This window comes from Danio aesculapii, chromosome 21 (assembly GCF_903798145.1).
Source record: "Danio aesculapii chromosome 21, fDanAes4.1, whole genome shotgun sequence".
Taxonomy (NCBI): domain Eukaryota; kingdom Metazoa; phylum Chordata; class Actinopteri; order Cypriniformes; family Danionidae; genus Danio; species Danio aesculapii.
This window is the reverse complement of record NC_079455.1, coordinates 12,648,354-12,662,767: the sequence shown is the minus strand read 5'-3', so window position 1 is coordinate 12,662,767 and position 14,414 is coordinate 12,648,354. Positions and strand designations below refer to the sequence as shown.

Here is a 14,414-nt window from a genome sequence, read left to right as displayed (position 1 = left end):
AAAGAAATTACTAGCATGTAACTTACACTCACTGGCCACTTTATTAGGTACAGCTTACTAGTATCGGGTTGGACCCCCTTTTACCATCAGAGCTACCTTAATCCTTCGTGGCATAGATTCAACAAGATACTAGAAATATTCCTCAGAGATTTTGGTCCATATTGACATGATAGCATCACACAGTTGCTGCAGATTTGTCACCTGCACATCCATGATGTGAATCTCCTGTTCCACCACATCCCAAAGGTGCTGGGATGTGGTGATCTGTGGAGGCCATTTGAGTACAGTGAACTCATTGTCATGTTCAAGAAACCAGTCTGAGATGATTTGTGCTTTATGATATGGTGCGTTCTCCTGCTGGAAGTAGCCATCAGAAGATGAGTACACTGTGGTCATAAAGGAAACCACATGGTCAGCAACAGTACTCAGGGAGGGTGTGGAGTTGACACAATGCTCAATTGGAACTAATAGGCCCAAAGTGCTCCAAGAAAATATGCCTCACACCATTACACCCCCACCACCAGCCTGAACCATTGATACAAGGCAGGATACATGCTTTCATGTTGTTGACACCAAATTCTGACTCTACCATCTGAATGTCGTAGCAGAAATCAGACCAGGTAAACAGTCTGGCCATTTTCCTCTGACCTCTGGCATCAACAAGGCATTTGCACCCACAGAACTGCTGCTCAGTGGATATTTTCTCTTTTTTGGACCATTCTCTGTAAACCGTGGACCATTCTCTGTTGTGCGTGAAAATCCCAGTAGATCAGCAGTTTCTGAAATACACAGACCAGCCTGTCTGGCAGCAACAACCATGCCATGTTCAAAGTCACTTAAATCTCCTTTCTTTCCCATTCTGATGCTCGGTTTGAACTGCAGCAGATCGTCTTGAACATGTCTACATGCCTAAATGCATTGAGTTGCTGCCATGTGATAATAGCAGCATGTTACTAAAGTGGCCGGTGAGGGTACTTTTAAACAACTTGTGGCTCATACCACTTTACTAATTTTACTTTAGCAAGAAAAAATAGAGAATGCTGTGTAAAATAATGTTTCCACTGGTGGATTCACTTCAAATGTGTGCTGTTTGCCATGAGCGTTTTGATTGGTGCCTTCACATGACTCAGATGATTCAGAGAAAAGACCATAAAATTTACCATAAAAAACGAGAACATCTAATTTTACAGGACAAAATATCTAGACGTTTTGTTTTCTGCAGTTAAATAAAATGAGCTGTCTTACTGTATTCCTACGATCTTTTGTTTTTTAATCAAGCTCAGGTAGAAATTAGGCATGGGACGTTAACTGTTTTCAAGGTATACCGTGGTGTGAAAAAGTCAAGGTTTTAAAACCGCCAAATTATTCTGCTATATCATTCCAAAGGTATGAGTAAGATTTTTTTGTTTACATTTTGTATTTGTTTTTTAGGAAAACAGAATTCTAGCAGAAAAGATATGCAAAGATGCTGTTTTAAATGGTAAAGAAATCTGTGTTTTAGAAACTAATGAAGACAGCAGAAGTCAATGATTCATTTAAATTATTTAGCCTGACATGTTTACTGCTCCAAAATACTTTAAATGTTTCTCAAAATAAAATATATTGTGTTGAAATGGGAAAAAAGGTTTTGTTTTTTTACCCAGATATTTAAAAAGAATATATTTTAGAGCAGTAACATTTACATTTACATTTACATTTAGTCATTTAGCAGACGCTTTTATCCAAAGTGACTTACAAATGAGGACAAGGAAGCAATTTACACAACTATAAGAGCAGCAGTGAACAAGTGCTATAGACAAGTTTCAGGTGTGTAAAGTCTCAGAAGCTAAGCATTAGTAGTTTGGTTTTTTTTTTGAGAGAGAGAGAGAGAGAGTACAGTTAGTGGTATAGCTAGAGAGGCAGTTAAGATTAGGAAGGAAAGTGGAGACTAAACAGTTGAGTTTTTAGTTGTTTCTTGAAGACAGCAAGTGACTCTGCTGTTCTGATGTAGTTAGGGAGTTCATTCCACCAACTGGGCAGATTGAATGTGAGAGTTCAGGAAAGTAATCACAGCACCATAAAACCGTGATATTTATATCCAAGTTTATCATATCGTCAGAATCTTATACCGGCCCATGCTTAGTAGAAATTGTAACAAGATATATAATTATTGACCAGTGTATTGGTTATAGAGATCCAAAGGGTTATCGATTATCACATTTGCAAGCAATTTCCATATTGGCGCATGTCTTATCAATATATAACATACCTATACCTTTTTTAATAATCATATATCCTATATATCAGTTTAAATACTATATATTATATATTGTGCAGCTGTGAATACCCACCTGTGAAGTTTGGAGTGGCCAGGAACATTTTATCAACCACAAAAAGTGTGAAGCGCTCAGTCTGATCCTCTTTTCCATCTACCTGGGTCATAGCAAGGGTTGTCTGCTCAGAGTGCCGCAGTGATAACCCTGAGCTCTGCTTTAGCACTTCCAAATCCCACTGTGTCTGTTCTACTTCCTTATTCCAAACGAAACCCTGGTCCATCTGTGATGGGCTTTGCTTCATCTCCTCAAACTCTTGCTCCTCCAGCCCAGAGCTCATGTCAGCAATGTCTGGTTGCTCTACAGGAGATGTATTCATCTCAGTAGCATGCTTGCGTTTAATAATTTGCATCTCTAGTATCTCAGAAGTCTGTGCATCTTTTTTTAAATCTAGTTTTCCATCAGGTTGTGCTGTGAGTTCCAAGGTTTGTGCTTCCCTTTGCGTCTTCTGAAGCAAAGGCCGTTCAGTTGGAATGCCATACGCAGGCTGCATCTTTATCGCTTCTAGATGTGCTTGTGCTGCACCATTTGGACCACTTTCATTTAGTTTCTTTTTGTCCTGTTTCTTCTCAGTGTGTAGTTGCTCTTTTTGGTTTTTGGGTTCATTGTACAGCTCAGTTTGAGTCCAGCCATCTTCTCTCTGACTGATGTCAATGTCACATTGTGAGGCATCTAGTGAAGATGCAGCAAACATGGAAGAAACGTCTGTTCCATGAGCAAAGACAGGTTTACAAGTGTCTGCTTGTAATCCATGGGTGCATATTCGGTTTTGAGCAGCAGGTGCTTGGTAGAGGGATGACAGAAGAGGCCATTCATCCTCTATGGAGCGTAATTGATTTGTGCCAGTAATGTTTGTGCTTGGCGGCCCCACCAGCTCTCTATTTCTTTCTCCTCCATTTCGTAGATTGCTTTCATCAAATCCATCTTCTCTGCTGGCATCTTGCCTGCTTGTTGCTAATAGGAGCTCCAAAGGCTCAGTTGAGTCTCCTCTGATGTGAAGGTTGCTGCTGAGCACAATGTCGGGAAACAAAAGGTGATCTTGGTCCAGAACTGGGGAGTCCAGCAGATCAGCTGAAGTTCTTGAAGGAGAGACACTTTCTCCATCGCTATTTTCCTGGGATAAGAGCGCTGAATGCTCTTCAGTCTGATCAGCAGCTCCCTTGGTGGTAATATATTCTGACACTTTACGGCAACAATAAAGTATGTTTCCCATGCTGTCTGTTCGTTTTCCAAAGAGTTAAAGATCTGTTATTTAAAAGTCCAAAAAATCAAGTACACCCTAAATCAGCTACTAGAGCTTATTTGGATTTAAAAAGAGCTAGAAAATGTTGCTTTGTTCGTAAATCTAAAGACAAGCCTGACAGATTGTTGATAGACCCAATTACCAAGTCTGGCACTTGGCCTGTGCATTTCTGCAATAGCTGTAGATAGTAAAGTCATTTGACTGTTTGCATGCCAGAATACAATTATGATTTATGCATAGATAAACTGCTTGACTGAATGAAAGTTTGCCTTATATAGTAATGCAAATATATAAAACAGTTAATAGAAGATCAGAAAATTGCATAGGTTAAAATAAAACTGATTTACCCTTCAAAGTATTTCACTATATGTTAAACTAATGCATTAATAAGTCATACTAAACATGCAGACATCTTCTCACAGTTCAGTGTCTGTTCTCCATATGCCTCAAAATTCTCTACAGAATCACTGGTAGGCTGAACAGCTCGTCCCAAGCAGGATATGTCCCTGTTTTCCAACCCAACGCAACACATTTTAGTACTAGTGTGTTTTCCAGTGTCCTTCACTCGGGGTCTCATGAACTGCTCCATCTCTCTACACATTCAGTCCCGGGCAGAGGAGTGTCGGCGGAGTTCCCTGCATCCCATCCCTCTTCCAGAGAAACCGCAACTCATTTCTTCGGTTTCATTAAAGAAAAAACACGCGTCATGACTTCTTCAGTCTATGCCAGTGCATGTTTCCCCCCAGGAGTCTTCGTGTTATCTGCTTGCTGTCCGCTTTCAGTCAGCTGCTGCTGCAGTACTGGCGGAATGTGCAGAAGATGCTTTAATAGCACATGCTAGTGGGAGAAGTGGAAGGATCAGCCCACACCACAATGAAAATAGGTTACCAAGCCAAATGAAGTAGAAAGCGGTATTATTGCTGTAAGCTTGTCGAAGCTCCTCACTGCGGTCAAAACAGCCGCTGCGCTCATTGAAAATAACGTTACACGGAAAGCCTGAGGATATATGTGCGCGTATTACTGTGATTACGGTAATGACAGGAACAGCAGAGAGAAAGAGAGAAAATTGTTGCTTATTTGGGCATTTTATCACCGAGTTTAGTCACTTTCTCGTTGTTCTTTTATATAATAAGGTGCTATTCTCTGCTGTAAAAAATAGAAACGAAAAATAAAAGTTTTGTAATGGTTTAATCATATGGTCAATATTCATTATGGAAATTATATAAATTTAAATGGAAACTGTATTGCTCCAATGGATATCTTAATAGGTCAAAGTTGCCTTTTGTTGGTTGCATGTAAATTCCAATAAATTCTAATGGACACACTTGATCGCTTTAAAATGTGCTGATTTTAATGGCCAAAATGTAATGGCTTGTAAAAGTTTTAATGGCATTTGTAGTGGAAACCACTAGATTCTTTTATGGTTTTATATATTTATTGAAATAAATTTAATCATTTTGTTTTGGCTGTTTTTGTTATTTTACAGGGTTTTTTCAATCGCTAACAAGCTCTTACGCATACTTCAGACACTTGTTCTAAAGTCTTAACACAGACTCACATCCACAAAACACAACTGGCCAAATGGATAATTTTCTTCTCAAAAATACATTTTGTTAAATATATACTAACTCTTTATGTCAAAATAGAACACATCTTTCTCTGCACACACTTTACCAAAACTCTGGAAATCTGACTCAAAATGAAATGATTCTGTGAAAGAATAACACTTGTTTTCACTTCACAAAGTACATGCAGTCAATCAAAGTACACCAGGTTTCAAAATACTATTGCTGACATTACAGAAACTGCATAGACGTTTTTGTTTCAGTTTTACAGGTATTTGCATGTTTGACACTAAATTTCTTGGTTGGAAACTGTATATCCACATGTACAGTAATGTTCACATTCAAAAGCATAAAAAACAAATACGTTTCGTCTTTCTACTATTTACAGTTTTTTCTGATCGCTTAAGCACAATTTTGAAATTAAAATAGTACATGAACATACTGTATTCATCAAACAGTGATAGACTGAGAGCTAAATATTGCTCTATCCTAACAAACAATACAACAATGTGAAGCTTATTTATTTAGCTTTCTGGTGATGTATCCATTTCAATGTAAAAAAAAAAAAATCCATCCCCTGTCTCATGTTTGCCAATCTTCCTCTCTTTCGTGCTTCCTCTTCCATACTGCAACATTGGCTTATTTATTGAAGACTACTATTTATAGCTATACTGTAAACATGTTTATTGAAGACTAATAGTTTATACCTATTGCTTTTTTTATTGTTGTTCCTGCTGATTGGTGTGTCTACAGTTTGGCAGCAGTGTGTGTGCACACCTGATGGCTGTGTTTAACCAATGGTTCATGTGTGTGTTCCTTTGAAGGCCTTTGCTTTGAAATTGCAAGAAAATTCCATTATGAAAATTTTTGTGTCAAAAGCATCCAAGTGTGTTTAGTGATTTGCATATCACTGTGTGAAATGTTTTGCTAAAAGTGTGAAGCTGACAATGTTTTACAGTATTGCATACAGTGAACAAAATATTCATGAAACACACAAAAGCATTCTGAACCAAAAACAACAACAACAACAACAAAAAAACAACAACAGCAAAAAACCCAGATAAAAGGGGGAACTAAAAAAAAGCACAAAATTGCTGTTTCTAATCTCTGCGATCTTCAAGGTAAGGCCACATGTTTTCATCGACATCACATCAGATGTTACCCTAGGCAATGCACCTGCAATAAAACTGCCTGGTATTTCAGATTCACCCTTGGCAATCATCAACTGTGATGTCCCCGCAGCCATCATCCACGGCTTCAAGGAGGGACATCTGGTCTTGTGGCTGATAGTCTCAACCTTCCACCTCCAAGCAGAAAAGAACTCCTCTATGGGGTTGAGTAATTGTGAATAGGGTGGAAGAAAGAGACTTACCTGTCTTGGGTGGACTTCAAACCATGTTGTTATTGCTTGCGAATGATGAAAAGCCACATTGTCCCAGGTAACTTCTGCTCTGGAACCAGGCGCTGGTGGAGAGAAATGCAAGCATACGATCTGTATTATAGGGTCCAACCTTACATCTGAAGGAGTAATCCTGCATTTGCAGCACACATGGTAATGTTTGCCCCCTCTGTCCTGACATATCAACTGTGGCCTTTTTTCCATTTCCATTTCGTCCATGTCGACACCTTTTGGCCAGATTGCATTCTGCCTCATCTATATGACATCTATATACTCAAACATATTACTGTGTAGGTTACTTGCAAAGTGCAAAGCTCATAGAACTGGACATTGAATTGAATATGCACTATACCTGGACAAATTGTTGTCATAGCTCCTTGACTCTCTAACTGTTCCTCTTAAAGGGAACAGAGTAGAGCTGCTTTATTCATCATTTATATCACCCTGTGCTCATGAGATCCTTGAGCCCTGGGCTCCTTCCCTTTTGCAGGGCAAGAGGGGAGTTTGAGCTTAGGTAGATCTCGATGAACTCCCCAGCTTAATTTTGGCTAATGACAGATATGGATGGCTGAGGAGAGGTGTACTCGCTAAGAGCTTGGCTTTGGTATTAATTTTGGAATGTTCAATTTACTTAGGTTGTGTGTTTTTGGACTGTGGGAGGAAACCCGGGAAAAATCACGGGAGCACAAGGAGAACGAGCAAACTCCGCACAGAAATGTCATCTGGTTTAGTAGGGACTTTAACCAGAGACATTCTTGCTTTAACGCCCCATTCACACGAGGCGTCAACTTATGACTAGTGATGTCTGAGAGAAACTAGTGATGTCTGTAACTAGTTAAAAAATACAATCACAAATGATTTCAACAAATCATAAATGCAGGGTTGCAAAATCTGGTAGCTCAAAGTCTCAGGGCCATTGTTTTTTCAGTCAGGCTACCAAAATCTATCTACACCATGCCCGAAAGGCTATCTAGATGAAAAAAAAACAATAGTTTAGGATTTCAGGGTATACCAGATTTTGCAAGCCCTGTCAAACAATGTACCAATAACTAAAACGTAATGTTTAAATGTAACCACTATATACATTTCTGAAGATTGCGAATACACCCCAGAAGCTACGTTTTTCTGCAGTTTTTGTTTTTGCAAATGCACCAGAGGCCGTTGTGTATGCTTTTTGAGATCTCAAATTTCTCTCGCGAGTGCCATTCACCCTGCTCTTGTCGAGTAAATCCACCAGAGGCCACTGTTGACTGACTGACTGTCTGACTGACTGACTGAACAACTGACTGCTGACCAATCTACTGACCCTTTTTGTCTTACCTGCTTTCTGCATACTTGACAAGCTAATTGGACAAACTGGTAACAGCAGGAAAGCCGTCCACACTGAGGAAAGTGGTCAGCTAGTTATCGCGAAAAGGAGCGGCATCATACCGCCCCGTAGCGTTCATTTTAAAGAAGAAATGCAGCCATACGTACCTCTGGCTACATAATTTGTGATCTCCATAAATGTATGTATGGCTAGGTTTTCAGAAAGAGCATATGTTGCAACATAAACTGACATCCACATGACCGTGTAAGTTTTTATCTGTGTTTATGGCTTCTCTTTTTGGAAAAAAAACAACACACTCTGATTCCATTTCTGCATGAAACCAGTTGCTTTAACCAAAGTGTGGAAGTGGTTGGACAGTCACAGAAAAATTAAATTATGTAACAGAACTTTGAGAAGGAACTTTTTTCTAAAGTTTCCTTTCACTTTGGAATTGTGACAAAAGGTGCATTTGATTTGTAATTTTCAACAATTTATTGTATCCCTGTTGTGGTGTTATGCCTAATTTCAGAAGGGGCTGAGTGATTGAAACCTTTTACCACACTAATCAGCAAATCACACGGACAAACAGAAAAGTGTCCCTAATTGACTCCTCACCTTTTGCCTGGAATAACTAGTTCTCTTCAGTAATTTGAATGATTTCTTTTAATACCTTAAAAATGTATGACACAGATGTAGGAAAGGAATTGGAAGCAGCAGTGAGGCATCATCCTGACCTATCCTTGAGCTATTTTATTCACTTAATTTGTGAAAAATGTATTTACCCCCTGGGGTCTGAGGTGATTTTGGCACCCATAAGATGTTTTGACATGCCCTGACAACTGTGCTTATTTCAGCTACTTATTACATAGTAATGGCCAACATGTATTTTTTTTTATTCAGCACAAACTGAGCTACAATAATATGTCAGAAATATTGATGTATATGCTTGCGTTTTTTACCAAAAATATTATGCGTGGTTAGTAGGTTTTGGAGAAAAAAATGTAGCTAAATTAAGATCCAAAAAGCTACACTCAATGGGCCTGAACAAGACTTTTGAGTTACCAGTCTTGTAGGCTAGAATATTTACTTCACAATTATCTGAAAATTATTCTCATTTAAAGAAAACATTACAATGATTTACATTTTGTAAAGTCAGCTTTGGGTCAGCATACTGTATGCATGGGAGTGACAATGGTCACAAATAATTCACAACTGGAGAGACAAATAACACTCCCGCACTGCCTAATGTTTACCCATCAAGGGCAATAAAGCAATGTCCAGCAGCAAAAGCTAGCCCAAACAAAATGCTTGTTGTATTAATTGCTGTATTATGACCATGTAAACACTATAGGTAAACAACGTATGTGCAAAAAATATATATTTAAAATGGTATAAAATGTGTTTGCAAAACTTTCTTGTCCATTAAATCAACATTTAATAATAATTTCTGAATGACTCTGAGACACTGAAGTAGCGTAATGTCAAAAGCGTTAAACACAAGAATAAATAATATTTTAAACATGAAAAACAATTACTTTAAATCAAAATAATATTTTAAGACCTTTTATAAAATTTTCCCCAAATAATTGCAGTCTTAGTTAACTCTTTCCAAACTTTGACAATTTCAACGACGGTAAAATAAATAAAAATAAAATAAATAATATGGGGGTCCCGTGAGGTTAAATGGGTCATAATTCCAACTTATTCCTGAGAATGAAAATGAAACGACCTTTCTAGCCAGCATGCTGTGTTTGTCTGAACTCGTGCATTCCCACAAACACAGTTCGTGGAGAGACAAAAAGAGAGAATGCGTACACTGTTTATTTTATTTATTTTGCAAAAGCACAAAAAGTAGACACCTGAGAGATTCGATTAATAAATTGCTCTTATCTGTACGATCAAAACTGAAAGTGTAATTTAAGTTCTTTTCGGCGGTATCAGGAAAAGATGCCTCAAAACGCGTATACACAGTTGCAGACCCCAGAGGGTTAATCTGTTCTGTATACTGTATTAGGGATGCTCATGACTTTACACTGCAGCTTATATTTTTGGCGCTTTTATTTATATTTCCACAGTTTCAACCAGCAGGTAATTAGCCTTACATGGTAAAAAATGCAGGATTCCACACAATTCATTCATGTTGAGACCCTAACTGTCATATAAAATATAGCCAAGACAAGTTTAGGTTGAGACAAAAATTATTTAATTAATTATTATGCAATGAGAAACATCGCACTTATGGAATGGTTACAGTAAAAAAAATAAAATAAAAAAAATCGTCTACTCATTAACACCAGTGAGGTCTTGTGCCATTTTATAAATGTTTATGGCTTTCTCTAAGTTTGCCTTTGCTGTCTTGGTCATCACCTCACAGACAGAATCAGCTTCATCTGCTTCATCCCATCCCGTCAGTCCTCCTTCAACATCCTCCTTCTGCCAAAGCAGAAGTTCCCAGCACTACGCCTGCGATGATCGGAGTTGTAGTGACTGCTCTCACACAGATGGCTTTTACTGTTACATTTTCTGCTTTCAGTAAAGCCACAACAGCTGCCACTGCAACTCCGATGCCCAGTAAAGCTCCGCTCAGCATCCCTGTACCCACTCCTGCAAGCTTAATGCAAAGCTTTTCATAAACTCTCTTCTTTGCTTTGACTCGTTTGCCTTCTGAAGACAGATTGTCCTCCTAAATAACCTCTATCTCCTTTTCAATTTCCTCCTCCACCAAGTGAAGCAGCTCTTTGTTGTAGCCATTTTCTTTCTGGTCATCCTGTCTGTGGTTTTCAGCATTTTTCACACCTGATCTTGGTTGCTCTTGGAGCCCCACAAGCACTTTTTCCAATGTTTATTATCAATGACAAAACAGCGGCCTTAACATGTTTCATTAAGTTCCTGTGGTTTTGCACTCTTCTGTACAAAATCCTCAATAGTTTGACCCTCTAGATCTTCACCACGAGTGAATAAAATTGATATATGCTTGAGGCTGTCTTCACACTCTTCAAAATATGACTTTAAAGTATCTATTATCGCCATTTCTTGTTCTGTGTACCTGGCAACATTAAGAATCATAATGCACATGTCAACCCCGGGACCCATTTCAGTGATGGATCTGATGATTTCAGATTTGATGGTCTCCTCATTACCAGCTGTGTCACAGATTTCAGGTGTGTCAAAAACAGTGATTTCTCTTCCATTGGCTATGGTGCATTTGCTTACACAATCTACAGTCTCAGATGTAGGTGAAGCTTTAGTCTTGAATAGATTTTGTCCAAGGATTGTATTCCCAGTGCTGCTCTTGCCAACTCCTGTCTTGCTGAAAAGGACAAACTTCCTCTCAGGTTTATATTTTTTAGGTTTTGAAGAAATTTGAAAAACACACCTGTGTTAGTAAGTAAATATATGATCTGAAAATGACCTTTTCACAGCCCTTTCACACTGAGAGCAAACACATTCTCGCTACAAACAGACAAATTTTCTTCAACCCGTATGTGTTCATTTCCCCTCTTTATTTTCCCTGTGATGAGTGTACAAGATGACATGGCCAGATTCCAAGCATGATTCGATTCCTTGACCAAAAATGCCTTAACTCTCCTTAACTTTCTTGACTGAAGTAAATGCGACCAGGAGTACTGTATTTGAGCTGCACTTACACAATATCAAATTTCCACTTAGCCCCCCTAAAATTTACAACCCAAGCTCATTGGAAATATGTGCTCAGGACTACATTTTTGAGAACCAACAGATATGTCCCTGAACTAACAGTTTTTGTTTTCACAAAACCACAAGAGTGTGCCGTGTACATCTTGGGCAATCTCAAATAGGTTACTGGGGCATGTTTTCTCCTATGTGACATTTCTCATAAAAAAACCAGAAGCTGCTGTAAAAATTTTGCAAATATTAGCATCTTTCTTGTCTGCATTTGTGAGAAAAGCCAGTCAGCTTGTCATTATGCATAATATATCAGCTTGATATCGAATGACCCACACATCCTCCCTTTCTAATCGTGTTTTAGGGGTTGTTTTACCTGGTTTCAGGATCTGTCCTTTATCACACTTTAACCCCAGTTTTCTACACTGCACCTCACAAGTCTGGTGCCATACATGTCGAGCTACCTAGCAAACCGGTCATGCAACAAAATCCGGCCATTCGGAGGTAAGTACCCCATAGAATTCGTTTTACACATTAAATGCAGTTATAGGTACTGTACTTTGTTATGGGTCAATGATGCTAATATTTGACAGAAATACATCAATTTCCCCTTTCTGGCTGTTCTTTCTATAATTAAATTATGCAAAGCACTGTCCATGCGTGTTTCCTCATTGGTTGGTAACATTATATTTCATTGCACAACTATCTATATATTATTAATCTAACTATCTACAATTAATTTATCAGGATTTTTGGCTAAAAAAGACAAATCACGATTTAATTTGTTATTATTATATTATTTTTAAATTTCACCTATCCTGCTGTGTATGAACTAAGCTGTTGAATGGTCAGAGTTTGAGGCGGCTAGGCTAACCTGGCTTCAATTTTGATTAAATAATTTTCTAATCGTTTGACTATTATGTGGTGAATATACTCCTGTAATGCATACTGCAGTCCTTTTTTGTTTGGCTTTCTCGGATATCTCACCTGTTCGCCAAAAATGACTAATTATATGCCTGGCAATGTCTGAAACCGGCGCATACATATTGTAATAGACGTGCCAAGCAAGAAAGCTTGACAGGCGTGGCAACAGTAACTAAGGAGGAAGGGGCTTAGCAAAGAGTCAATTGTGACTGGTCTTTTATTGTGTGAAAACTGCCGCTGTATGGACCTTTTTGGACATGAAGATTGCATTGCACATTGCCGATTTCAGTTGTTTCAACCCATATCAAACATGGGTTGAAACAACTGAATATCAGCTATTCTGGTCCTAATTAATACAAGGGTGTTTGATCACGATTGGAGCTGAATTCTACAGGAATGTAGAAGGTTCTCCAGAAGATGAGCCCCCCTGGGCTGGTCTATGGCCTAACCCTACCCCAGCCCTAAACCCAGCCTTCACAGAAACAAATGCATTAGATACAATTAAAAACATGTTCTTGCCGATTTATAAGAACTGTTAACCAGTGAAAACCAGTGAAATGTGTTCGCTAATAGTGGTGGGGATCTGATTTCGATTCTAGGGGTCATGATCCAATTTCAAAATGATTCTTAACCTACATTTTTTCTATTTCTCTGCTCAACATTTTCATATTTACATTTTAACCAGATTTAGAGTTTCTTTACCTTTATTTAATGATTGGAATCTCTGTATGACAGTACTGGCATCATTAAAAATATATATTTTAGTAAAAAATGATTTTGGATGAAATAGCGTTTAATGTAAAAAAAATCTCACCAGATTACAAAGAGCAATTATGTAGAAAAAAAAACGTTTTATTTGCTGATAACATTAACAAAATGTTAAGAAAGAAAAATGTATGTGCACAGCCAAAAGGATTTACAGTCTTGTGAAATTATAATTCAACATACAAGTTTCCTCTGGATAAATAAAACGGGAGAGTGGCGAGGGTTAACAGCAGGATTCTTTACAGGAGAATTACAGGAGGGTTGAGAGGTACAGTGCATCTGGAAAGTAATTATAGCGCTTCACTTTTTCCACAATTTTTTATGTTACAGCCTTATTCCAAAATGGATTTAATTAATTTATTTCCTCAAAATTCTGCACACAATACCCCATAATGACAATGTGATTTTTTTTAATTGTTGCAAATTTATTAAAAAAAACCCTGAAAAATCACATGTACATCAGTCTTTTTGAATATGATACCACAAGCTTGGCACACCTGTCTTTGGGAATTTTTGCCCAATTCTCTTTGCAGTACCTCTCAAGCCCTATCAGGTTAAATGGGAAGTGACGGTGTACAGCTATTTCAGATCTCTCCAGAGATGTTCAATAGGATTTAGGTCTGGGCTCTGGCTGGGCCACTCAAGGACATTCACAGAGTTGTTGTGAAGCCACTCTATTGAAATTTTGGCAGTGTGCTTTAGGTCATTGTCCTGCTGGAAGATAAACCATCGCCCCAGTCTGAGGTCAAGAGCACTCTGAAGCAGGTTTTCATTCAGGATGTCTCTGTACATTGCTGCATTCATCTTTCCCTCTATAGCAGGTCGCACACCGGAAGCGCCACTCGGTTCAGCGACACGGCACGCACATGACAATTAAAAGTATCACAGACCAGACGCGCACATTCGCATGATATTTAACATGAAACTTATCAGATGGCGCTCTGTGGCGCGGCAGAGAAATGAACAGTGTCCTGAGTTGTGGCTGGGCGCCGGGGACAGTCGCCGACTTGCGGCCCCAGTGTGTGTTTCCTGATAGAAACCTATGTTTAGAATTCTGAAATCTATGGCTCTGCGTGACGCTATGTGGCACGCTGCTGAGCGGCGCTTCTGGTGTGCGACGTGCCTATCCTGACTAGTCTTCCAGTTTCTGCTGCTGAAAAACATCCCCACAGCATGATGCTGCCACCACCAATCTTTACTGTAGGAATGGTATTAGCATGTTGATGAGCGGTGCCTGGTTTACTCCAAACGT

The 14,414-nt window shown here is 38.7% G+C and overlaps 1 protein-coding gene across 2 annotated transcripts in view; it reads right to left on the bottom strand.

Annotated features, from left to right (window-relative positions):
• Positions 1-3,812, bottom strand: part of LOC130215288 (clustered mitochondria protein homolog) — a 50,535-nt gene extending 46,723 nt beyond the window's left edge. For both annotated transcript variants that reach the window (XM_056447212.1, XM_056447213.1), the window contains exon 1: positions 2,331-3,812. In XM_056447212.1, coding sequence (XP_056303187.1) covers positions 2,331-3,525 — 1,195 coding nt within the window. In that variant the 5' untranslated portion in view covers positions 3,526-3,812. The remainder of the gene's footprint in view (positions 1-2,330) is intronic.
• Between the last annotated feature and the right edge of the window lie 10,602 nt (positions 3,813-14,414).